Here is a 26,981-nt window from a genome sequence, read left to right on the forward strand (position 1 = left end):
ATCTACATTATTGACATGGACATTTGGTTACATGTACACATCAGAAAAGGGGACAATAAACTGACCGACTGACTGACTGACTGAATGAATGAATGAAAAAAGGAAAGAAATCATTCAAACATTAAATATTTCGACCGACCGTTTTACCAGTCTTGGATTACTGATAAATTTTAAGATCAGTAACACGGTCGGCATGAAAAAGTAGTTGCATGAAAGTGTTCTTTATTATCTTTTTTTTTTTACTAAAGAGACTTTGTATAGATAGATAAACGTTTGTCTATTTACAGTATCCTTTCAAGGTAACTAGCTTTAATGTGTATTTTCAAGGTCTTGATTTTAAAAAGTCTTTTGAATGGGTTGAAAATGGGTGTTCATGTGTGTGTGTGTGTGTGTATGAGAGAGAGAGAGAGAGAGAGAGAGAGAGAGAGAGAGAGAGAGAGAGAGAGAGAGAGAGAGAGAGAGAGATTTTGTTTATTTTTAGAATTCTAAATATAGAAAACACGTGGCCATTTCAATCCGGAAGCAACTATTAGTCAGATACATGTATGATCATTACATTGCTATATATATAAAAGACGTTGCAGTTGGCACAATTTTTCAATTTACAAGATATCCAGGTGGTTAATCGTTAAGTTGTAAGTATTTAATTTACAACTGAATTACAGTAAGTAAACGAGAAAGACTTTTGATAAAGAAATAAAGAAACAAAGAAGCAGGGGATTGCTTAATTATTGTTTGATGTGTAAGTGTTTTTTCCGTAGAGTTTTAGGTAGGAAACCTAAAATTGATTTCTTTTGTTCCATATTCCATACCTTACCATATTCCATAATGTTTTGAAATGTATTTGCTCTCATATTCCTACGTTCATGCCATAGCTAGGATGTTTATTTTTATTGAGTTGTGTATTAATTGTGAAAAGGTATATCTACTATTTGTAAAATATATGTGTTAAAGTTATTATATTTGACCAAGTTGAGGATCTTGTTTATGATTATGAACTATTATCTACACAGGTGACGTCTATTTATAGAATCTCAGTCAAAGCAGGATGAGCGAAAAACAAGATGTCAATGAAAAAGTATGTATATTAATGGTGTGATACTAGCTTGACTTGTTGAAAAGTTCTGGAATTTAAAGTTTTAACAAATAGCTTGAGGGCAAAGGGACAATATACCCCCTTCAAAGACAGGGTGTTCTTTTAGATTTCAGCATTTTCTGTACGTGATTGACAAACCTTTATTATTTATATTCCTATGTTGGGAATCTCTTTATCATGTACATGTAGTTTGACATTGTTTTTCCGATTTTAATCATCTGTTAACATTACACAAAGTCTGTCCTCTTCAATCAGTGAAGGAAAAATGTTTATGTGATACAAACTATCTATTGAAGAACTTTGAATAGTAACAAATATATTTTTTGCTGTAAAGCAACTAAATTTACCCATATTGCATAAGAATTACCCGGTACATCTGCCATGAGTACAAAGAGCAGAAACTACATGTAAACAGTTGAGCATAGCAAAGTTTGGAGTAGTTGTTACGTTCAGTAAAAAAATCACAATTATATTTCATAGTTGAAAATTTACAAATCACTTTTAATAATTTATTTGTTTTAGCTTAAGACTTTGTGACATTCATTGGTAATTTCTGAATTATGGTTATATCAATGAAACTGTATTAAATTAAAGAGTTCAGTTAAGAAATAAACAACAAAGAACCATTATATATGATCAGAGTTAAATTTGGCCCCCATAATTCACCATTTTTTAAAGTATTTCGGGTAGAATAAAATGTTATAATTTAGAAGAGATGATATAAAATATATTTTTCACACTTTTGTTTGATTTATTTGCACTCACTTGCAGTATATGACGTCAGAAGTGATGCTATTTCTATAATTCAATCAAAATCGGACGAAAATTGAAATTTTTCCCATCTTTTTACGAATGGGAAATATAAAGCGCATGCTTGAACCAATCTAGGACAAATTTTTTGTCACTTATTAGACTTGGCTAGATACATCTCTGATTAAAATATTTTGTTGGGTCAAGCATGCGCTCTATGTTTCCTGAAAGAAAAACTGCTTGAAAACAAGCTCTTTTATGCTAAAATGCAAAAATGGCGGGAAAAGGTTGTCTTTACAATGCCGTATTTCTAAATTGTGGGCACTTGAATCAAAATGAACATTAAGTAAAAACATCAGATATATATCTGTACAAAGAAAACAAAGAATTACAGTGAAATAAATTATAATGATATTCCTTTTAGGGGGCCATTTTAGGCCCATACCATATATAGTCCTTTAAAAGTTTACCGGGATATGAAGTTGGTTGGTCACATGATCAAATCCTGTGAAGCCCTAAGGGCTTCTCGGTAGATTTGATCACATACCAACCAACGTCATATCCCAGTGAACTTTTTAACATTGCTGTTCATTACTTATATTTACGTTTGAAAAAGACAAATCGTCCAGAACTGTTAAAATTACCAAGATTTTAAGTTTACAATAATCCAAGCGATAAGCGCGTGCTATGTTCATTGTGACGTCATGAAGAAGTTCATACAGAATTGAACGTTTTGGCTATTCTATAGGTTCATATTAGGAAACATATTTACAAATGTAAATATAAGCAATGTACATGTTCATGTGTTGTGATGTCTCATGTTTTTCAACAGGTGCTACTGGAGCCCTACAGCTACATATGCCAGATACCAGGGAAGAAAGTCAGGACCAAGCTATCAGCAGTAAGTCCTTCTAAAGAGCTCCATTTAAACTAATCTGCTTTAACTGTACAGTTAAGCTTGTTTGTTTGTAAAATGAAACAAAAAAATTATTTGTTGAAAAGCTTACATAACAACAATGAGATCCATAGACATAAAAAGGTTAAGAGAAAATTAGCAAGATGAAACTTTGACAAGTCAAAGCTATTCATCAATTTTATCAATGATTAATTCTCATAATATCAATCAAATTTAATCCATTTAAAAAATATATTGTTTAAGTTGGTATTTTGAATAAAGACAACTTATTCAGCCATTTTTTTCTATTTTAGATTACAAGTTTTCAGATTCTGATATGCACATTTTAGTAAAATAATTTTCTCTTTTTTTACCTCAAAAGGCTTTTAACTGTTGGCTTCAAATACCTGAGGAGAAGTTAAAACTGATAGGGGAGGTTACTCAGATGCTGCATAATGCAAGTTTATTGTAGGTATTTTCTGTGTACATCATGATTTAATTCAAATTAAGGTATTTTGTGTAAGCATTGGTGATAATTATACCGTTTTCTACAATTATTATAGTTTCACAAGTTTGGTATTCTTATCAGTGGACTAGAAAATATTCAACGGAATAAAAAAAAGCAAGTTCATTTTATTCTCAATCTTAATATGGCTGCTATGTTTTTGGCTTACATTAGCTGCAGGTCTGTAGCTCTTGGTCTGAAAATATTTTAATGGACCACCTAGGTCATCCATCCACATTTTTTCAGACCGGGAGCTACAGACCTGCAGCTAGGCTTACATCAGCTGTAAGCTTGTGTCAGCTTTTGTATTCACATGTTATTTGACTGTTCACCTGTTTGTCTGTCTGTGAACTCTATACATTGTGGTAAAACCTTTGGGTAAATCTCAATCAAACATGGCTCAGAATATTGTGAGATTAAAGGGTAATCAAAATTATTCGAAGGGTCACGCCCTTTTAAAGGGAGGACAACAATAAACCCATCAAGTAAGCATACCGGTCTGTCAGGAAATGTTTTTTTAATGTGTTGCATTATACACTCATACAAAGTTAACTCAGCTTTTACCAGATTCCTGAAAATACTTGAATTGGTACTCCAATGATATTGTACTGTGGTTTCATCAATATTCGCTGAATACCAATTTTCGTGGATTTCGTTGTTAAGTTTATCCATGAAATTAAATGTTCATTGAAGTGCAATTTCTGCTATTATTTTGTATTGATAGGGTCATTGGCCACGAATTTACGTATCCTTGAAAGTGTGATTTTCCCTTTTTCCACGAAAATTGGTACCCTTGAATATTAATGAAACCACAGTATTTATTATTATATAGCACCCTGATATTGTATTTATACTGTTCCGCTTTGTTGCGACTCTTACACAAATATCTGTAATGGAGCCAATTGAGGGATTCAATTGTCAGAGGGATGCAAAGTTTAACATTTGAATATACTGGAAAAAGGCATAAAAAATGTCCTTTTAAGCAAATAAATACATAGAAATACTTTTTTACACGATAAAGATTTTAATTTGTTTTTCATCACGACATCTAATAGCAGTGCTGAGAATGCAATAGGAGTTTTGGCTTAAAAAAAAAATTAAGTAGAGGGATACCAAAAATCACTTGACAACTGTTAATACAATGGGTTTCTTGTTTTAATTTAAATGATAAAGACATTGAACAATTATTAATACATGATATTAAAGCCAAACATTCTTTTAATATTTGTAGAATTGATGACATTGAGGATAATTCAAATTTAAGAAGAGGCATACCAGGTAGCATCAAGTTCTGAAACTTTTTAGAGAAAGAATTTGTATAGTCTACACCATGTTTTTAGACCTGTTTGACAATTATTTTTTTTTTAAATTATATAATGTATATAGCAGTGTTGTTTCTTTTTTTCACAGTTGCTCACAATATATATGGAGTGCCACAGACTATAAATTCTGCCAATTATGTTTACTTCCTGGGTTTAGAAAAAGTTCTTCAGCTGGACCATCCAGAGAGCACAAAAGTTTTTACAGGTAATATATTTTCTTTCGTTTGAATGTAGTGATTTAGATTGAAAATATTTTCTTTTGTGGTAATGATGAATATTCATGAGGTAGGCGGGGTTCGAAGGTGATTACGGGTAGAGTATGTTCAGGTAGTATTCATTCTGACGATTCCGGACGGCACGAGAAAGTCGATTTTTATTTAAGAATTAAATATTCAATCTAAAGATTTTGAACATGTTAGATGTTGCAAAGATGCATATATGATGCACAATTTCTAGTGTTACTTACAAGGTGCTTGTCAGGTAGCAAAACTTCATGAAGTTTTGCGAATGGTTTGGTTTGGATTGATAAAATGTATGTTATGGTATTTTGAAATTGAAGAATTTTTTTTATGAGCGACTACTTGTATCGGACGTCAATGCACAAAATAATAAATATTATAGAAAAATGGGGTGTTAATGTTATGTTTTATTTGAGATGGAAGTACATAAGAATTCAATACATGCTTTATGCCAGTCTGGATTTTATTTAAGGTTTCTTGTAGTGTGATCCAATTCTTGTGTTAGCTAAGATCTTGAGAACCTGTCTTTCAAAGTTGTTTCCTAAGCCATTTGATTTAATATACCGTAATTGGATTGGTTGTTGATTTTTCAACACTGTAAATCATTAGACAGTAAAATATAAATATGCATTTGTATGATAAACTCTTATTCACTGACTGCGAGTGTAAGAGCTCTTTTCCCCAAACCCTGACATATACTATTTCCCTGATGTAAGCCTTTAGAGAATAGCTCATGCACAAGTTTTATAAAAGAGGTATCACACTAGCAGCCTGTGGCTAAGTATAACTAACAGATTCAGAGTTGTTCAGAACAAAGACTTTCTCTTATAGCTCAGCTATTGGAACTGCATCGTGGGCAAGGTATGGACATTTACTGGAGGGATGCAGTGGTGTGTCCCACAGAGGAGGAGTACAAGGCCATGGTTATAAAAAGTAAGGTCATAGACCAGTCACAGGTCAAGGTCACAGGAAAGTCATATATGTGTACTACTGTAACAATAACTTGACATAGTTTATAGTTCTTGCAATGAAACCATAGCCGTGTAACTAAAATCAATAAAATATAATTTTTGTGATCCTAATCTTTGAGATTACCAGTTTTTAATATACTTGTGTTTTACAGAAACTGGAGGACTATTTGGTTTAGCTGTTGGATTAATGCAACTCTTTAGTGACTGTAAAAAGTAAGAAAGTTCAGTAGCTAGAATTTTAGCATATGTTATTCCCAATTTCTTAGCTTATTTATCAATTTTGATTTATTTTTTTCAGAGATTTTGTTCCACTATTAAATGCTCTAGGCTTGTATTTCCAAATACGAGATGATTATGCTAATCTGTACTCTAAAGAGGTAAGCATCTTTTACTATAGTATTACATGGCAAGAAACATAACTTGAAATGCATTCCAGTCTTTGTCTCATCCTAATGCTGATTTCAGTATGAAGCCAACAAGAGTTACTGCGAGGACCTGACAGAGGGCAAGTTTTCCTTCCCCATCATCCACGCCATCAGAAGCAGTAAGGATGACACACAGGTCATAAGTATCCTTGACAATGTGAAAAACCAGTCATCTGTCCAAGATTCTGTGTACAGGGAAATTTTGACTCCTGTCTCAAGAAGATACTTTATAGGAAAATTGTATTTAACTAAACAAAATGCACGGGTTTTTTTTACAGAAAAACTTTAACCCCATCTTATCTTTGCTTTATCCACCCTAATTGACAGTGAACAAATTCAAATAGGACCAATAGAAAACTGCAGGTTACAGTCTTTTGTCACAACTGTATTTGGAGGGAAGTCTTTTATGACTGTGATTGGTTGAAAATAACATGGAGCAAAAAATAACCCAATTATTTATTTACATTTAAAATTTCTCATGTCATTAGGTTGGACAATTCAAAATATCTGCTACTGAGCTGTTAAAACATTTATTCATTCTTTATTTATGTCCCCCTTCGAAGAAGGGAGGGCATTTTGCTTTGCTGCTGTCTGTCGGTCGGTCGATTGGTCCACCAACAGTTTCCGTTCATTTTCTTCGCAGAGGATAAACATATTAAAATGAAATTTGGTATACAGGTTTATCATGATAATATCTAGGTTAAGTTCGAAATTGGGTTTGATCAAGCAATTTTCGACAGAGTTATGGCCCTTGGACGTAGAAAAATTCCATTTAATTGCAGTTTCTGCTCATTTTCATCGCAGAGGGTGCACATATTGATATGAAATTTGGTATACAGGTTTATCTAAATAATATCTAGGTCAAGTTTGATTTTGGTATGATAGAGCAATTTTCGACAGAGTTATGCCCCTTGGACTTAGAAAAATTCCAAATAATTGCAGTTGACGTTCATTTTCCTTGTGGATATTTCCGGGGGGGGGGGGGGGGGGGCATAAGTGTTTCACAGACATCTCTTGTTCTTTAAGCTTTAAGGGGGGGGGGGCATAAGTGTTTCACAAACATCTCTTGTTCTTTAAGATTTGCAGATTATGAAAATTAAAGTAAAGTACAGTAGTGGGTCTTTTACAGGAACCCTTATACTTATATAAATATGCAAAATGGATTAAGTAAAGGTGAAAAGAATCAAAAGAACAACATATGAATTTAATTACAGATATCGTAGATGTTTGGATAGTATCACACAAGTATTGAAGAAATTGCTGCTCAACTTCCTCCAGTGAATTAATAATATATAAATAGTGCCTGTTTGGGAGGGTAACAGTTGAAATTGACACCCCGAGGAAAACATTGTCAACCGGCAATAATATTTTATTATACTGAATGTCTTAATTTTAGAGAATTTTTATATTGCTTTTATATAGAAATGACGTGAATTCTACGGCGATCTGTATGCGCATAATTTACGCGCATGTAACAATTCGTTATGTTACCCGTTGCTAAGTGTGTTGCTAACGCTGAGGGTAATAGAACGGATTATCAACTGCGTCTACACCAATCAGATTTCAGTTTTTAACATGAAAGTAAAATAAATACAAATGTATACTGTATGTCTATGAACATCACTGGTTATTGTACTTGTTTCTTGCTTTATGACTGGCAAAGATTTTGCTTAAGATCAAACTGGAAATACATTTATAATCCTCTCACATGAAAATTTAATTTAAAAGCAAACAGGTAGTTTATCAGGAGATTTCAGAGATCCTTAACACTGATCAAGATATATTGAGACAGCGAACTACAGACAATGATGTCAAGAAGTACTGTGTAGAGTGTCTACATCGACTAGGCTCTTTTGAATACACTAAAGAAATCTTAATACAATTGGAAAACAGGTATGCCACAATATTATAAATACAATTGGACTTTTAAAAAAAGAGTTGTAGCCCTTACACTCTCTCCTCTGTAATAAATGTATACATGTGTCATTTACCAGGTAAATGGTTTTGTTTTTTTGCAGCATTTTTGAGCTGATAGAAGAACATGGGGGTAATCCTATACTGACAGCATTAATTAATGAACTGAAGAAAGTATACAGAGGATCTCAATGACAAAGAATGGTCCTGTTATAGAATCATAGACACAATCTCCTCTAGTCCACTGCCATTTGTATTTCAAAAATACACCATTATTTATCTTTTTCACTATTGTAGCCTATGTTAAATTAATGATAAATAAAATGCAAAATACATGAATGTTTTACTCATTTTATTTCACATTAAATTATGAAGAAATGTTCTATTTTCCTAAAAACAATTTACAGTTCCATGCATGTATGATTTAGCCTCACTAAAGCAGGCTCTCAGCCCATACAGTTGATACGATACTCAGGCCCTACAGTGAAGCAAACACAGACAGGAGCTAAGGGGGACACTTGTTCAGACAGGGCTCGGCTGTTTCTGTCAGGGGCACTGGTGATTGTTTGAAAAATGTTCTTAAAACTCGGGCAATTTCCCTTCATTTTCCACATGGTAAATAATATCTGCTAGAGCATATTCCACCATTGTTTGGGATGCAGCATCTGACATCTGAAAATACAAATTCATAGATACATCATATTTACTCGTATGTTTACTGACCTTGGTTTGAACTTTGATGAAAAAAAATTCTATTTGAACATTTGAATGGAAATAAAAAACTGAATTCATACAATTGGTATGAACTATAACTTGCTTAATAAATCTTTGTTTGCAATGAAACATGTTTTTTTTTTTCAAGAAAAGGAAGGAGTAGATTCTGTTGATTACAATTCAAATTTCTTTTGGTATTAGGATAAACAAATAATAATTTTAAAAGACAAAAACAAACCTGGGTATTTTTTAACTGAAACAATAAATTAAAAGAATGATTTCTCTGAATGTTGAATTTTTTCACTTCAATAAAAATCTTAACTCACCGGTCTGAAGTCCTTGAGACCCTGCGGAGGACACTTAAAGTCTGGCCCAAAGTTCATGGTCACCTGTAGCAAACAAGGATCAGCTGTACTTGTGTACAGAACATACAACATACATGTACTTCCATATGGTGCTCATGTTTTCTATATTTATATGCACATTTAAAGTAAAGAATCTGTTATTGTAAAACCTACAATGAATATCTTCTTTCTCTTGAAAAACTGATGTGACATTGTGAGCCACAGTTTGATAATATAAATAAATGGCATGATAGAATGAATGAAACCTGTAGATTTATTAAAAGTGTTAGTGCAGGTGCCTTTATTGAAACCAACCTTGGTGTTTTTGTACAAGGAAACTGCTGGATAGTATACTCCTTCAAAGACATCCTCATAGGCTATGCCCTGTGATGATCCGTTTTTGTACATAATCATCTGTAAAATTCATAAACCATCAGGTCATTTTTTTATGTTCAGCATGAAGTTACCATAAACATGTAACAATTAGGTACATAATGGCTAAAAATCACTTACAGCTGTTTTTACCTTATATGCAGGATCAAGCAAACATTCAAATTTTAAGGTGGAATAACACACCTAGAAAAATCACTCATATTTACAGTAAATTTTTTTTTACTATGAAAGGTATAATGATAAATAAACTATACATACATTTCGATCAGAGGTCAGCCATTTTGTGACGATGTGTTATTCCACCTTAATTTCAGGTCTCTCTAATTTCTTGTCAACCTCAAACATTCTCTTGCAATTCTACTTTAAGATTACCAACCATTTGGGACTCCTGGATAAATCCTAATACCTAGTAAGTATTTTACATATATATATATATAACCCTAGTGGATTCAGGGATTAGTTTCATCTGTGGTTTGAAGGATTCAAATTTTTGTTAACTTAACATTTTAAATTTAGTGTTTGTAAATAAAATCCTTCATGTGATTCAGGATGACCTAGGATGCACACTGGATGCATGGATCCCATTGTTGGTTGTAATTTGAATTCTACTTGAGGAAAATGAGTAAATGTGCATTTACTGCAGAATCAATCATCCTTCAGGGATTCGTGTTAATTTGTAATTTCCTGAAATCTAATCAGCAATTCCTGAGTTCTTGTAAATGTGCATAATAAACTTCAGGACTAATCAATGGTTAAGAGTTCCTTGATTACCCAAAATCTTATTAAGGATTCCGGGATTCTAGTTTACCTGAGATCCAAAACGGTCAAAAACTTTGGAATTCTGTTACATACAAATCTATTAATCATGATTCAGGGATTCTAGTTTAGCCTAAATCCAATTAATAACTTTAATCTATTTAAGGATTCAAAGATTGTGGTTTACAAGGGAACCATTTAATGGTTATGGAATTATAGTTTACCTTTGATCCAATCAATAATTTCTGGGATTTTAATTCACATGATATCCAATGGTTTTCAGAGATTCTAGTTTATTTGAGATCCAATTTTGAATAAGATATTCTATTTTGTCTGGATTCCTATTAATGAATAAAGGATTGTAATCAATCAGAGATTTTAGTTAACTTGAGATCTAATCAGTGGTTTGAGGGATTCTAGTTTACCTGGGATCCAATCAATAGTTTTAAGGAGTCTAGTCAATCTGAAAATTCCTTCAATGAATAAGAGATTCTATTCATAATTTTAACTGCAATAAGGTAAAGTATTTCAGGGATTCTAGTTTTCATGAGACCCAATATTGAATAAGAGATTCTAATTTACCTGAGATTCTGTTACTGAATAAAGGATTGTAGTTTAACCGAAGTCCAATCAATGGTTGGAGAGATTCTAGTTTACCTGAGATCCAGTCAATGGTTGGAGAGATTCTAGTTTACCTGAGATCCAGTCAATGGTTGGTAGGAATCTAGTTTACGTGAGATCCAGTCAATGGTTTGAGGGATACCAGTTTACCTGAGATCCAATCAATGGTTGGAGGGATTCTAGTTTACCTGAGATCCAGTCAATGGTTGGAGGGATTCTAGTTTACCTGAGATCCAGTCAATGGTTGGAGGGATTCTAGTTTACCTGAGATCCAGTCAATGGTTAGGGGGATTCTAGTTTACCTGAGATTCTGTTACTGAATAAAGGATTGTAGTTTACCTGAGATTCTGTTACTGAATAAAGGATTGTAGTTTACCTGAGATCCAATCAATGGTTGGATAGATTCTAATTTACCTGAGATCCAGTCAATGGTTGGAGAAATTCTAGTTTACCTGAGATCCAGTCAATGGTTGGAGGGATACCAGTTTACCTGAGATCCAATCAATGGTTGGAGGGATTCTAGTTTACCTGAGATCCAATCAATGGTTTGAGGGATACCAGTTTACCTGAGATCCAATCAATGGTTGGAGGGATTGTAGTTTACCTGAGATCCAGTCAATGGTTGGAGAGATAATAGTTTACCTGAGATCCAGTCAATGGTTGGAGAGATTCTAGTTTACCTGAGATCCAGTCAATGGTTGGAGGGATTCTAGTTTACCTGAGATCCAGTCAATGGTTGGAGGGATTCGTGTTTACCTGAGATCCAGTCAATGGTTGGAGGGATTCTAGTTTACCTGAGATCCAGTCAATGGTTAGAGGGATACCAGTTTACCTGAGATTCTGTTACTGAATAAAGGATTGTAGTTTACCTGAGATCCAATCAATGGTTGGATAGATTCTAATTTACCTGAGATCCAGTCAATAGTTGGAGAGATTCTAGTTTACCTGAGATCCAGTCAATGGTTGGAGGGATTCTAGTTTACCTGAGATCCAGTCAATGGTTGAAGAGATTCTAGTTTACCTGAGATCCAATCAATGGTAGGAGGGATTCTAGTTTACCTGAGATCCAGTCAATGGTTGGAGAGATTCTAGTTTACCTGTATTCATATATCCAATCAAAGGTTTCTAGTTTACCTGTATTTATATATCCAATCAAGGTTTCTAGTTTACCTGTATTTATATATCCAATCAAAGGTTTCTGGGTTTCTTTGTTACTTGAGATCAAATTACTGGTTTTTATACATATACTAGTGTACCTGAGATCCAATCAATGGTTTCAGGGACTTCTCTGTTTCAGCAACATGGTCCTTCTCTTCATAGTAAAGGTGACTCTTGAACTTTACTAATGGCTGAATAACAAACAAATATTGAAGATGAGTGAACAGGATTAAACATATCACATCTCTTTGCAGATGTAATAAAAGGAAACAAGAATTTTGCATTGTGGTAGGAAAAATGTATGAATGAAGTGTGGGTTTGGGGAACTGACATGATACAAATATCATGTACCGGTACACAGTGTATCCTTCAATACACAGCTTAGTTTCAAATCTACCATGCCATGTGGTCCTATTCCTTGTAAGTAAGTAAAACTGTATCTAGAATCAAGTTCCCCCCTCTCTCTCTCTCTCTCTCTCTCTCTCTCTCTCTCTCTCTCTCTCTCTCTCTCTCTCTCTCTCTCTCTCTCTCTCTCTCTCTCTCTCATAAAAATAGGTCAACTATACAAAAATACGATGCTCTTAAACTTCCTTTATTTTCAGTTACCGTGAAGGGGTTCACTGTTCTCAGCAAAGTTAATTTCTTTGAAAACAAAAAATAAGGAAAAAGAAAAACAATTTGTGTTCACTTCCTTCTAAGAACTACTTTATTGGGAAAATAGCTTTAGTATGGGGGAAATATTAAATAATGATTGATAATATGCAGCCAGTTATTACAATATCAGTTAATCCCATGCTCAGACATAGGACATCTTAACAAGATGGAAACCAGGCACTGATCAAGAATTATTATTTTTTTAGGGGGGGGGGGGGTGTCCAAGGGTGTTGAAGGAAGTTTTCTTTGAAAAGGGGACCCAAAGCCTATTTTCTGTAAATGTGTAAAATTTAATAATGTTTAATTTTAAGGGGGGGGGGGGGGGGGGGACTGGTCCACTCTGATCTTCCTCTGATTTCAAGCATGGAAAAAAATATAAACTCTGTTGATAGCTCTGAAACTCTAGGTGTATCAGGTATTAAAATCCATACTCGTAATTCAAACAAAGTTGAGTTCTCAAACTAATGGAAATAAGATTGTTCAATCACTGTCAACACATTTTTTCCCCCTGCAAACATTTGCTTCAGAACTTTAAGAAAAGAATTACAGATAAGTAATTCTCTTGAGTTCACAAGCACAGGGCACATTTATGTGTTTCGTGAAATGGCATTGCATTCCTAAAATTTCAATAACTATAAGCAACAGAGGAATCAGGCCTAAAAACTTGATTGAGTGAATTCCTGGTTAATTTTTTCCCTGTGATCTTCTCCTAATACAATGTCTATGTATACGACACCTGTTTTTCTCTTTTTTCTTTTTAACTCTGATAATGACAAAACTTGATATTTGTAAGCATTTCAGTTGTCAGCAGTAATGGCATTATCATAACGAGCGACTTAAAACCTGAAGTTGTTCAGAGCGTCTTCTTCCTCGTGCCCTGAAGTATTTCCTCGTTCAATCACAAGCAGCACTTGCCTACCAGTCTCAAGGTAATAAGATTTTCTTCCACAATAATTGACATTGTTTTTATATTAGGCAAGTCCCTGTTATAAATGTACCATTATTTTCAATTACTAGGAATTTTTTTAGCCAAGCTTTACAAAATCTGATTATCTATGTGATAAGCATAAAAATAAATATGACAGGTGAACAGGCCTTGTATGGTAGAAATAAATGGCTGATATGTTTATACATGTACTACTATTTGACAAAATGTAGAAAAAGTAATGAATGGTTAGAACATGTGCCTAAAAGCCCTGAATTGCTCAATTAGGATACAGATCAATTTATTACATAGCCTTACACAATTAAATTATGCTGGTTAAGCAAGTGTAGACAGGAGATAATGACATTATGCAGTGTATAGCGTATTGAAGGAGATGAGTCACCATTCATTGGGCCCCCTCTGTCACATTCCTTTGATCTTAGGTATTAACAGTACAAGAACCAGCCTTATCTCTTGTGTACATATTTTGGTGTTTTTCACCCTCACAGGAATATGAATTCATCAGAGAGCGTGCATTGTTTGTGCTGGGCTAGCGTGCTAGTGTAACGAAGCACCTGTTGGTGTAGCACTCTGTGCAGCTTCAGTGAGCGGTTTTGTCAAGGATCAGTCCCATTACTCACTCTAGCACTGTTCTGCCCTGTGCAGGGAGGTTGCAGATTTATTGATTTTAAAATCAGTGTATGCCTTCCCAGGTCATTGGATGAACCTAGCCATTTCCCTGTATTGACAAACAAACAGGATTTTAAATATCAGTCTGAATGGATGTTTATTGTGAGGCCCTACAATTAGGACAACATTGTGTTAATTATGAAGAGAATTTCGGCAGACTAAACGAAGGATTACTGGAGAGAGACTCCGTACACACTCCAATGACCTTTTAGCCTGGGGAAATGTTTATGTCAGTGCACACTGTTTCTTCCTTAGCAATCGGGAGTAATGTTTAGTATCTCTATTGGTAAAATCCTGTGTATTGGTGTTATATGCTGTGTGGTGTTGTGAGATGTGTAGGATGGGGGTATGGATATTCTGTGTGTTGTGTGTGTGCTGTGATTTGACATGGAGCTTTCCTACACGACCCCCTAGTGAGCCTAGAAAGGAGGAATTTCTCATGCCTGATTCACATCACAATCAACTCATTGAAACCATTGAAGCTGGTAAAAATAATACTCTTAACCTGATTCAGGAAGTTGCTCATTCAGATTTGCACACAGAACCTAACCCTTCCAGTGATTCGGTTTTAAAGGTAATTGAATATTCCAAAACAAAACCAAACAAATTTCAGACAGATTCTATAAAAGGAAGTGAATGGAAAAAAGCTGGTTTGATTTTTGAATATAGTGCAAAGAAATCTGGCAAACCCGAGTCTCTTTCGTTATCCCGGAGAGAAGCACTTCAGCAAGCGGATGTTGCCGAGGGAGATGCTTCGTGGTCTACCATGGTGTTGACTATAGCTAGCACCTTAGTAGCACTGTTCAGTATGTCAGTCCTTGTAGCAGTTTTCCAGTGTTGTTGTCGCCGGAGGAAACGGAATTCTTCTCCAGAAATCGACAACAATGAAGAGAAACAACCAGCAGACGATCAAAACAAGAACAACGAAAAACCCGGCAAGGAGGAAGACATCAAACAAAACAATGTGGAGAAAAAAACAGGGTAAGTCAGTAAGATATGATACATAAGGCTAAGTATGTATGGTTGATAAATAAGTGACACAGGGTATGGATTGCAGAGTTGATGGATAGAGCGTGTGGGGCTGTCAGCTGTCAAGAAACCCTACACTCACCATGTAACACTGTAAAGATTGGGGGAAAAGGGTAACAGAGTAACGCATAATGAAGTTATACTTTCACTTATTGTATAAAGAGAACAGAAAATCCGCAAAGTCCATAAAAGTTTTAACTGAGGTGTAATGAGTAGGTATATAATGAATAGTGACTACTGCGGGCTGTGAAGTACTATACTGCATGCCCCTGGGGGTGGTGTTGGAACAATAAGCTTGTCACATAGGCCACAAATTGATTTTCCACCTGTCAAGTAATGATGAATGGCTAGGTATCATAACTTCCTATTAACCACCTCTTCTGCTATTGATCCCAGCCAAGGGAACCATTTCTCTGTCCCATCAAAAACTCTGAGGCTTCCAACACAGAACAGAAACCAAACACAGCCTAATAACTTAGTGTATAGCAGATGAAATACAACTAACTGAACTGAAACTACATGTATACTCTCCAAAACACAGCACATGTATTACTTTGGAATCCTAAAATTGGGGGAACATCGAACATCAAATTATGAAACACAGATATTATTTTTTATTGTAGTACATAAAATTTCATCCCAATTAACCTTTCAAAATTAAAAAATTAAAAACAACAAAAAACGGCCCCAACAAATTAACATGATTCCATAATAAGTTTACCAAGTATCTCAGATGATGCAAAAAGTTGGCTTGTTATTTCATTCTGTGATGATAAACAGATTGCATCAATGTTAATCTCAGTTATAGCAACCACACCTGATGTTCATTAAAGAGTTCATTTATTTCCCCAGAGAAAAAAAAAGTGTTATAATGATAATCGCTGGTCTGGAGCATGTCCAACTTATTCAAATGCTTTATAAAACAAGGAAATTACTCGAGCTGAATATCTGAACATGAGAGGTGTCATATGTACAATGAAATAAAAACTCAATCTGTGAATAGCTTTACTTTCCAACTAAAGCTCTTGTTTGAAAATAGATGGGGTTCCAATTGAATAGATGATTCAATTAGATCAAAATAATCATGTAAATTCAGAGATAAGTGGGATTCTTACAACCATGTTATAAAAGTTGCATATCTTAAATTAAAAAATGATCTGACACATCAGTGACAATAGCTGAGAAGGTTTAACATTGTTTCCTGGTTCATCTGAATATTTACATTATTATGGTAGTATAGATGTGTATTCAGCAAATCTGGCTGACTTTGCAGTTTGTTTACTGATAAGTAAACACAAGGAAAGAAACTTGTGGTATATTGCACCATTTCCGTTCTACAATATTAATACCAATGCATCCTTGATTTCTCTCTATACATGTACATACAATACTCAAATAGTTACCCCCTCCCCATCTTTTCTCTCTCCCCAGATGCTAGATGACTATGCAGACTAGAGCACAATTTGTTTACAAGTGGTTTATTAGCTTCCTCACACATTGCCCTATCAGTGTCTATAGTTAATGAACTCCTTATGACCACTGGCCAAGAACTTCTCCTGCCAATACTAATCAAACCCCTTACTGCATACCTACTGTAGGTGATAAAACACACACAATGGAGGCCTCGTCTCTGGAATCTGATCGTTTTTCTGACACTTCTGAGACAAATAGTTCAGAGTAAGTGGGGTGATAGATTTAACCTCTTTCTTCCCCTGTGACATTCATTTACAGTAACTTCTGACCCTCACCCTCACCCTCTACCCACAAATCACTGACTTTATGCCAGTATTCTTCTTCTACCCTCCCCTCCCCCCCCTCTCTCTCTCTCTCTCTCTCTCTCTCTCTCTCTCTCTCTCTCTCTCTGTATATTTTTTCTTACGTTCAGTTTAATCTGATTTAAAATCTCGTTGACATTGAGTGCACTTTAGCTATCAGAGTTTATACAATTGATATTTTTTTGAGAGATGACTCATGTTTACTCATAGTAACATGCTGGAATTCCCAACACCTATGTAGTTCTAACATAAACTCATAATGTAATCCATGTTCTATTTGCAGGGAAGATTCGAAGGAAAATACAGATGAAAAATTATCATTCAAAGATAAATTAAAAGCCTTTGAGAAGAAGGATGAATCTAAAGAGGCCCAACACCGACCTGGCCCCACCCCAAAGAAACGACCCCAGAGTGAGGCATTCAAGGCCTTTGAAGCCAAGGGCCTTCCTATCATGGGGATGCCAAAGGTATTTCAGACGGACATTTTTACGCCAGTGGTTTAGTCACCATTTCCTGTGTTCTGTCATAAACATGTGTCCCTGTTGTAATTTCTCCAGAGACCGATGTCTGATGTTGTTAGGCAAGAGTGATGAAACTCGCTTGTCATCCTAAGGCAACACTGCTCAACACACAAGGATATTCGTTTACAAAATTTGCAGTGAATTCTGCATCACTGTGCACGGTGACCAATCAATTCAGTCAAACTCAAGAGATATTAAAATACAATATTATTCTTCAAGTCACCATTCCTGCATTACGATCTTGTCTAGAAATCTGACACTATTAATACTAGAAATAAAGAGGCATCACCAAACCATTAATGTTATTGATCGTTTCCTCAAATGTTTTATTTTAAATAGGGTCAAGGACCCCGATTTCCAAAACCGAAGGACCCTCAGAATGAAAAGGAGGAGGCTGAAGTGACACTGAGGCCCAAGATAACGGTCACTCTGTCCCCCGACGCTGTCTCTGACTCAGGGTAAATCACTCGTTACTGATTCAGTTGTGCTACTGTTATCGGTAAAACTTCAATGTATCACTGTTCAGTTGTACTTTGATAGATAATATATACCAGTACTAGTGATTCTCCTTTATAATGAACCCTTGTATGGATACATTTTTAATAAAGATGTCTTTTCAATCTAGTTCTGTTGAAAATTGTACAATTTTGTTTGCCTGTGTTCACTCTCCATCATAAATATGCTTCTGAATTTTTCTCAGAAGCTACAAACAGCCAGACAACCCTGATGTTGTGATTGCTGATGAAGATGAGGATGACTCCGAGTTTGGAGCCATCAAAAGAGAAACTGCAGTTCTGAGATCAGTACGTCCATTACTTATCATTCTATAGGATTCTAGGCTTACATGATGTGGTTCTAAATTGAGTGGTTTCACTTTCAGTATCGGAAAGCCCCTCCACCCAAAAACAGAAACCGCTCCTCTGCAGCGTTCAGGCGGAAAAATGCCCAGCAGTCCACAGCAAATCTTGTAAGTTGACACAGTGCAGGTTTAAAGAATGATTTCTAAATATAGAGCTGATTTAAAATAGAACTCCTGTCATAAAGAACATGACAATTTATTTTTTAAACTCATTTGAAGGCTTCTGTACCTTTCTTATACCTGTGTATGTAAACTACCGTAAAACAAAAGATTAAGCCTTTCACACAGGAATTGTGATAAAATTAGAATAAAATTAGAGAGCAGGAATGAGAAATTAATTCAGATGCTCTGTAGAAGGCACGGTTTTCTTTTGTCAGTTTGACGACTTGGACATAGTAAGTGTTATATATACGTACTCAACATATGAGGCATGTTACAGGCAGACGAGTTGGGCATGATTTATTGTTGATTATACATGTGGTTACCGCTTTCTATTATGATTATCGAGACAATTTATATCAGTGAATGAACTTTATGTTGAAACTGTTACATATTCTTTATGGCCTCCATAAACCCTGACTTTATTTGACTTTTTTTGGTCATTTGATCTCTGTTCTGTCTACCTCTGGCTTTTTCCTTATATACATGTATCATGCTGATTCCAGTTTCTTTTGTGAGGGAAGTCATTACATGTTCCCGATTACATAATGCTTCAGAATTTTTTATTTTGCGAGCAGTTACGTATAATTATATGAATATAAGTATATACACTCAACAAACCGTCCAAGTGCTCACCATAATAAATAGAATAATTTTGAATTTTGAAATAAAATGATGTAAAATTTTCAACATTTCGTAACTGATATGTCTTCTCATCAATAGCACAGATAAAGTAAAACAAGGTCGTTTTTAATCATTTAGCCGTGATTAAATGTCAAAACATAAAATAGGATTTTTTCTGCGCATGCTTAATATGATTGTCATTATTTTGATTGATTTTAGTCTTTGGTGATAATTTAAAAAGAAAACCACTTAACATGGCCAAAATGATCACTGCAAACACAAACAACAGAACCGTCGGAATATTGGTGTCTGCATTGTTTCCACAACAGATCATATTCATTTAAATTTGCTGTTTGTTTTGACCTCGACTTTGTTTTAAATATTAAGCAATCCAAGAGAAATGTTAATTTGATATAATTTTTCTATTTTGTAAACATAATATCATATTCATACGCAACTTTTAAATCAATCAAAAAGCTCTGAGCAGAATTCAACCAAACTGGAAGTGTTAGTGATATTTAGCAAAGGTCAACATCTCGGGTCGTAACCTAAGGTCAAGGTCAATGCATCGTTCCTAACAATTTGGAAGTTAAGTGAAAATCAGTAACCCTGACGGCAAGACAAATAAATGTGCTTATTTCCTATAGGAAATACATTATACTGGGTGAACACTTGAAAGTTTTGTTGAGTGTACATTTATTAAAAGCAAGTACTGAGGAATCATTAGAATTGTGGAGGCTGATATAAAAAATCAGAGAGGGCTACATTATTGCAGCTACCGTCCCCCACAAATTTACATCCTTGATAAAAACAGATTTTGAAATAGTTATTTTACTGAAACTGAAAACCGATGCATCCCCAATATTATCCAGGACTAAGCAAAAAAACCCATATTCCACCAAAATTGGCCTGAATTAATTTAAAAGATTACACAGTATATTTTTTAAAAAAGATATCTTAAATGTGCAAATGAATTGTTATACATTTTCATTTTCTTTTTTATTAGAGGGAATACCAGTAGTTTCACTTTCAATAAAAATTCATTATATTTAGAAGCACCACAAGTACATGTGGACCTATTTAATGGCTTTAAAATTAAATGGAGGGGGGGGGGGGGGGTAAAAAGTACCGGTACTCAAAACAGGCAGGCCAAATAATTGACTAAGCTCTAAGATTTCACAAGATAAACACTACAAGGCATCTTCCCTGCAGATCTCGGTGTGTAAGGGCTGTCAGCTTACACAGCAGCTTTTCTCTCTGTAGTAGCCACTTATGATAAGGTGAAATATCCAGACATAGTCAACTACCCATCCACACAGCTGTGAGATTTTATATTCAACCTCTTCTTAAACGTTCAGTTAACGTTGAAGGTATTTCAGTAAAACAGTTACTGTAGTAACGGTAGATATTACATTTAAAATGTTTTGTTTAATTTGTAAAAATGTTGATCTTTGATCAGTATTCTAGGTTGGACTTTAACCCCGAGGATTTATTAGCAAGGATGTGACTAAGAGAATCCACTTTTACCAAACATTTAATACACTATAAAGAGTTAAAGAGTGATGTAATACTTAAAAAACTCATAGTACATGTATTTGCATGAAGTATTTTCCCAAATTCTTCCTTTCATACATTTTTTCATTATATAATACATGTTTATTTTTTATTATGATTTTCCTTCTTTTTTTCAACTGTCTTGTCAGCAGAAGTGTATGTTTCTAATGAGTATATCAGCTATTTAAAAAATCATCCCAAACACAAATGTATATGTTATACATATCAACATTGTTACGGTAATTTAATCGAATGGAAAAACCTAAAATCAGTCCTTATGACTCCTTAAAGTCATTGACTTTCAAAATACAAGGTAACATTATGTAAAATCAAAAATCAGAAGGAAAGATAACTACGGTGATGTAAATGATGATGCAATACTCTTGAAAGGCAATGTAGTCAACATCAGTCATTTGAAAATTCACAGTCTCCTTTTTTTCAAGTAGCCCTTTCCTCCTTTAAAAATGTGAACAATGATCATCTCCATGTGATTTTAATAATCTAATAGTGTATTAAAAAAGGGAAGTAAATTATTTAGTCATTACATGTCAAATACATGTGAATATATGTATTCTAATAAAAAACATTTACGTCAAACAGATCAGTGAGGATACAGAATCAGAGCCCCTTCTAACTCCGGATGACAAAAGACACCAAAAGAAGGAGGATGCTGTGAACAGTTCAGACAAGACAGATCAAGAGCCAGATCAAAGTAAAAAAAAGATTCTAGTGCCCAAAGAACGATCTCGCTCAAAGACTCCTGAAAAACTAGACTCTAAAAATTCCTCAGAAAAAAGTGCTCCAAAAACTGTCTCTGAAAAGCCAGGTTCCAAGACATTTGATAAAAATGGTTCCAAGACCCCAAACGGTACAGGTTCAAAGACTCCAGACACACCAGGATCCAAAACTCCAGATAAATCTGGATCCAAAACTCCAGATAAAGCAGGTTCCAAAACTCCAGATAAGGCAGGTTCCAAAACTCCCATCAAAGAACGTTCGAAAACACCAGACCGATCTGGTAGTAAAACTCCTGAAGAAAAATTGACCATTGGGAATAGCAGGGATCCTGACTCCCAGCCTAGTGCTGCCTCTCCATTGGGAGGGAATATATTCGCCCAAATAGACCCCACAGTGAAAAAGTCCTCACCTGCTCCATCCACTCCCTCCAGTCTAGGTGAGGCCGTCTTTTATCTATTCATTTATTTTTTTGATGTATTATCAACCGATATTATTTTCATATTTTTTCTCCATTGACAACTTCCTTTGCTAAAGATAAACGTTAAGACCTTGGTTAACGATAAGAAAAAGTATATTAAGGGTAAGAGAGTAATTTTCAATTTTTGAGAATATGTATATAATTTGAATAATTTGAAACAGATACAAGGAGCCGTGCTGACAAGGTTAAATCCTCCCCTGGGTTCCTTGAGGATGATAAACTAATGAAAGGTTAGCAAAATCTCCTCTTTTTCTATGCAAATATTCCTATGGATGTGACTAGTTGGTAAGGAAATTAAATGACACAAATGGAATACGTCTAATTTTTTATTTCCAGCTCTGAATGAAAGATTAAAAGCACAGCAAGACGTAGGTCATTTATATTTTAATGTTATATCAATTTTTTATCAAATTTCCAGCTTCCTTCCTTTGAAATATTTAAAGAATACTTTTATTTTTAATGCTTTCAGGGAAATGATGACAAGCAGCACAACCGTCGCTCGCTTAATACAGATCTGTGATAGACCCTGATTGTCTGCCCTTGAATGGTACCCTGCACCATATCACCACTGACAGAATCTCTGATATAACACAATATAGACTTGTATTTCTCTGCATCAGCTACCTGTCCGTGTCACTTCCTCTGCTCTACTCACCAGGAAATGTCTTCCAAATTCACGGCCAGGACCATTCATTAACAGTGTTATAAAAAATCCTCAGTAACATTTCCCATCCTGATTATATCAATATTAGTGATGGAAAAAAGGTCTTCATGTTGGCTTCATGTTGGTTAAAAGATGTGACTGCAGTGAAAGGAACTGAGTACTTGTAAAATGTTTGAATTGTGACAGATGCTAGTTTGGGACTTTGAGTGTATGCGGTGTGAACAACTTCACTTGGCTTCTGATGACTAGGCAATACATGCTTTAATCTGTAAACGGTGTGAATGCTCGTGTAGAATGATGTAGATTTTAATATGGCTCAAACAATGTGCAATAACACAGTAATTATTCACTGAATGATTATGCAACAATCACACACTTATCTGATTATCACTGCTTAGCTTTTTATGTTTTCAATTTTTGAGCAAACAGATGTTACTAATATTTTACTACAATAAATTGTTTTAAAATGACTGGCTTTTCTCTATGAACTGGTTAAGTCTACAAGGGGATCTTTAAAGGGTATGTGAAATACCCTGAAATGTCTCCATATGTGTCAATTAAAAAATAAAATTCTATATGTTTAATTAGGGGTTCACAGAGGTATGAAAGTAGCAAACATAACAAGAAAAATCCAAACCCTGCATGGTTCATTTTAGCGTTTATACATACATCTCTCTTTGAATCTCTAACATTATTAAAAGTATGTTAATTAATGTTATTGTCTATCAGTATGACAAAAAGAGAAGAGCCAATTCTTCCATATATGGATGTTATTACAGCAATTTTAAGGGGTGACTACCATGCACTCCATGTTTTCAATTAAGCTAAAATGTTCAATCAACCATAAAATTGTATAGTCAGTTTTATGTATAAAGATAGGGTTAGTTTGGAAACATGAACCACTATTTATTTTGGCCTTACAAACTTGTTACTACTTAATATATAGATTATAACTTATGGATGATCTTAAACCAATCTTATTTATTTAAGTTCAAATATCATTATTCAAACAAGAGGCCCATGGGCCACATCGCTCACCTGAGGAACAATAGGTATGATAAAATCAGCTTAATGGAGTCATAATACAAACTATCTGGATAATGTACAATAATACATGTAGATCCTGTATAAATAAAATCCATTTCCCCCCTGGATATTCTAGTGTTTATAATCATTAGTCCCTTTTCTAACAGGATGATTTTATAGTCATATCACATGTTGAGTATTGCAGTTCTCAAAAAGATCCTTAACAATTTCTTATATATGGGATATAAACCTACATCAAACTCTGAACCTTCTTGTGAGGCCGAAGAATTGTCCTGGGGCCAAAGTCTTAACAATTATAAAGAATCATCTGGCTGATTAGTTTCTGAGAAAAAGATTTTTAAATATTTACTCTATATATTCCTATGTTAAACTTTGACCCCCCATTGTGGCCCCACCCTACCCCCGGGGGTCATGATTTTCACAACTTTGAATCTACACTACCTGAGGATGCTTCCACACAAGTTTCAGCTTTCCTGGCTTAATGGTTCTTGAGAAGAAGATTTTTGAAAATTTCTCAAAATTTTTCATTACTTTCTAATTATCTCCCCTTGAAAAAGAGTGTGACCCTTAATTTTCACAACTTTGAACCCCCTTTGCCTAAGGATGATTTGTGCCAAATTTGGTTGAAATTGGCCTAGTAGTTCTTGAGAAGATGTTGAAAATGTGAAAAGTTTACGGACAGACGGACGACAGACAAAATGTGATCAGAAAAGCTCACTTGAGCTAAAAAATAAAAGAAAAAGGCCTTTATTCACACCATTCCTATCTTGAAGATTGAATTTAGTCTCCAGAACCAAAACTAGTCATACACTGTAAATGTAGTACTTGTATACCAAATTAATACCTTCATCAGTTTTTCTAGACATGATATGAATTTATATCTCATTAATATTATGTACATGTGTTTATCCTCACTCTTAATTCATAATTACATATTCTCGTAGAACAAGTACAAAAATCCACTTTCATTATTCAGTTTAGATTACTAGACAGTGTAATTTAATTAACCCACTCACAGATGCCTTAAAATATGTTGAAAAACCACATGAAATTGTGATATCCCTTTTCACAAATTATTTAAAAAATCAGGGTTAACTGTTGATTAAGTATAAAATAGAGTAAATGTACTTGTTAATACCAAGTCTGGTTTCTGTACAGAGAACAAACCACTAAGTGCTATGAATTAGTTCACCACCAATAGCAATCTGTATGAGAAGCTGAGAATTAAATCGGTGAAAATATGGTGCACTTACCCTGTCTTTGAATGTGTTTGGGAGGAGTTTTCCTGGGTTGTCAGGTTCTGGTAGATGAATGAAGAACCCGAGGACATCCCCCTCCGAGTATCCCCCGTCGCAGTAGTGCTTCCCTCGGCTCTGGTGAAATCTTGTCCCCAACCGTGAACGAAAGGAGTAACTAAACTTGTCATAACCACAGGGGGCTTGTAAGTTACCTGAAATGTCAAAGTGATGTAATCACAGGTAAAGGACTTGGCAACTGAGAGTTGCAATTCAATTTAAAACTGCATAAGGGAAGCAACTCTGATTGTTATCAAATATACTGATTGTGTAGCATGATATAATGAATTACCTAGCGACTGTGACCACCCTATTCTTGTGGCAGAATCCTGTGGCATCTCCTCAATAAGGACCTCAAAATACCAGGCTCCCCTCCTCACCCCTGAAAAAAAATATACAAATACAGTACGGAATCAATGAGAGGAATTCAAGTTATGTTTATATTGTCATGAGAATAGAATTTTAACCACAGCAGAAATAGATTTCAAAGCCAAGTAGCAGTGCTTGTACTTGTGTGTACCATGAGTGGCCCGGACCATGCTGTAACCCTTCTCCCCCGTCACACTCAGTCGGTCAGTAGAAATCTTCAACTGTGGAGCTGGAAATGTACAAATTCAAACACCTGTACACTAATCCTGACATAAAGCATTCATACTCTCGAAAGAAGTTACTATATAAATCTCTGAAAACCCTGTTTTTTAGCTAGTAGATAAATACTCAAGTATACATCTCCCTCTCCCTCTCTGTCTCACTCTGTCTTTTTCTCATTGAGTCAGTAGATTAATACTAAACATATACATCTGTATACATCGACCTTTCTCTTCACTCTACCTCTGTCATTCAGTGCAAACAGTACATCTGTTCCTAAGAAGGTTCTATACAGATAGCCAGGGATAGGCTTTCCTGCCCAGTCTAGACTCTCATCAAAAGCCTGTCTGTTTGGGGCGTGAGGGTCTGCTTCTGCCAGAATATATCGGTATCCATCTTTGTTAAATGGATGTTCCAATGGATAGCCATGCGGGGCCTGTTTGGTAGTGGGTCCAAGATCACTAACAAAGACAATGACATAGTTATATTGTAGTTGTTGTCATCTTAAATACCATACTGTACACTTAGATAATCAGACTTGTTGATACATAACAATAGCATTCTTGATCCACAAGTCCTGAGTACATACCCTCTCTTTTGTTTGACTCCAGGGAGCTGTACTGAGTCTGGGGCCTTTCTTTTGTACCCTCTACCCTTTCCTGTTAATCATTCAGAAATCATGCAAATCAGCAATGCATTTTTAAAAGTGGTAGTTAACTTGAAAATAATCTAACAAACTATGATCAAAATAATGCATAGCAAGTGCATCAAATTGTAATTATAATGTTTGCTGTTTACATTAACCATTTGTCTATTAAAATAGACATGGTGTTTTGTAAAATAGAGGTGGTAAATGTAAATTAGAGAATTTACTAACCACTGTCCACAAAACCTCCACTCTTGCCAATAGAGGGCACACTTCCACTTTGTTTCAAGATTTCACTGTAGGGACCAACTTTGTACAGATCCTGAAATTGTTCAGTAAATTCAAGATGTCAATATTCTATATAAAGCTGAAATAACCATTCAAGTTTGTGATAAAAAAAGACAAAATTTGTATGAAATTCCTTACAGAGAGAGTCAACCCAAAATGAGGATCTCCAAGATTTTCTTCTTTGTAAGTGAACATTTCTGTTTCTTTGGACTGAAAGCAGAATAAGTGACTCCTTTACCAAATAATTACACACAAATAATCAAGAAAATATGCATGTGATGAAAAAAAATTATTGGTACATCTATGTTGAATAAATTTTCCAAATAACTTTTTTGACTTGTAGT

General features: G+C 34.8%; 3 protein-coding genes and 1 long non-coding RNA gene across 9 annotated transcripts in view; 3 read left to right on the plus strand and 1 right to left on the minus strand.

Moving 5' to 3' along the window:
* The first annotated feature begins 491 nt into the window (after positions 1–491).
* Positions 492–8,452, plus strand: LOC105331834 (geranylgeranyl pyrophosphate synthase). Of its 3 annotated transcripts, none has more exons than XM_034455294.2 (12): positions 492–635; positions 1,014–1,078; positions 2,679–2,747; positions 3,124–3,209; positions 4,478–4,524; positions 4,657–4,773; positions 5,639–5,740; positions 5,931–5,991; positions 6,077–6,155; positions 6,244–6,346; positions 7,982–8,096; positions 8,222–8,452. In XM_034455294.2, exons 2-12 carry the CDS (start codon positions 1,049–1,051, stop codon positions 8,310–8,312), a joined length of 900 nt encoding a protein of 299 aa, XP_034311185.1. In that variant the 5' UTR covers positions 492–635; positions 1,014–1,048; the 3' UTR covers positions 8,313–8,452. The 3 variants fall into 3 exon arrangements, with proteins under 3 accessions (XP_034311185.1, XP_034311186.1, XP_034311188.1); XM_034455295.2 differs by having other exon boundaries at positions 589–742; XM_034455297.2 differs by lacking the exon at positions 492–635 and adding an exon at positions 724–742 and having other exon boundaries at positions 1,031–1,078.
* LOC105331718 (set1/Ash2 histone methyltransferase complex subunit ASH2) overlaps positions 8,453–26,981 on the minus strand; it is a 29,309-nt gene continuing 10,780 nt past the window's right edge. Inside the window, exons 8-18 of the mRNA XM_011434031.4 lie at positions 26,776–26,847; positions 26,581–26,671; positions 26,293–26,362; positions 25,947–26,164; positions 25,636–25,713; positions 25,408–25,497; positions 25,074–25,270; positions 12,202–12,294; positions 9,491–9,589; positions 9,158–9,220; positions 8,453–8,789 (exon numbers count right to left, since the gene is read on the minus strand). Of these exons, the coding sequence (XP_011432333.2) occupies positions 8,697–8,789; positions 9,158–9,220; positions 9,491–9,589; positions 12,202–12,294; positions 25,074–25,270; positions 25,408–25,497; positions 25,636–25,713; positions 25,947–26,164; positions 26,293–26,362; positions 26,581–26,671; positions 26,776–26,847 (1,164 nt within the window). The 3' untranslated portion in view covers positions 8,453–8,696. The remainder of the gene's footprint in view (positions 8,790–9,157; positions 9,221–9,490; positions 9,590–12,201; positions 12,295–25,073; positions 25,271–25,407; positions 25,498–25,635; positions 25,714–25,946; positions 26,165–26,292; positions 26,363–26,580; positions 26,672–26,775; positions 26,848–26,981) is intronic.
* On the plus strand, positions 10,013–12,655 carry LOC136270063 (uncharacterized). The gene is made up of 2 exons (XR_010707704.1): positions 10,013–12,066; positions 12,103–12,655. It is a non-coding gene; the product is annotated as an uncharacterized lncRNA (long non-coding RNA).
* On the plus strand, positions 13,551–23,243 carry LOC105331703 (uncharacterized protein DDB_G0286299). Of its 4 annotated transcripts, XM_011434012.4 has the most exons (11): positions 13,551–13,686; positions 14,192–15,353; positions 17,460–17,643; positions 18,037–18,155; positions 18,398–18,500; positions 18,578–18,664; positions 18,934–18,951; positions 21,494–22,067; positions 22,271–22,339; positions 22,446–22,477; positions 22,579–23,243. In XM_011434012.4, the coding sequence occupies exons 2-11, from the start codon at positions 14,704–14,706 to the stop codon at positions 22,627–22,629; spliced, it is 1,887 nt and encodes a 628-aa protein (XP_011432314.3). In that variant the 5' UTR covers positions 13,551–13,686; positions 14,192–14,703; the 3' UTR covers positions 22,630–23,243. The 4 variants fall into 4 exon arrangements, with proteins under 4 accessions (XP_011432314.3, XP_065922473.1, XP_065922472.1 ...); XM_066066400.1 differs by lacking the exon at positions 13,551–13,686 and having other exon boundaries at positions 14,116–15,353; XM_066066401.1 differs by lacking the exons at positions 13,551–13,686; positions 22,446–22,477 and having other exon boundaries at positions 14,113–15,353.

The sequence above is a fragment of the Magallana gigas genome, chromosome 7 (genome assembly GCF_963853765.1).
Source record: "Magallana gigas chromosome 7, xbMagGiga1.1, whole genome shotgun sequence".
In the NCBI taxonomy this organism is placed as follows: Eukaryota; Metazoa; Mollusca; class Bivalvia; order Ostreida; family Ostreidae; genus Magallana; species Magallana gigas.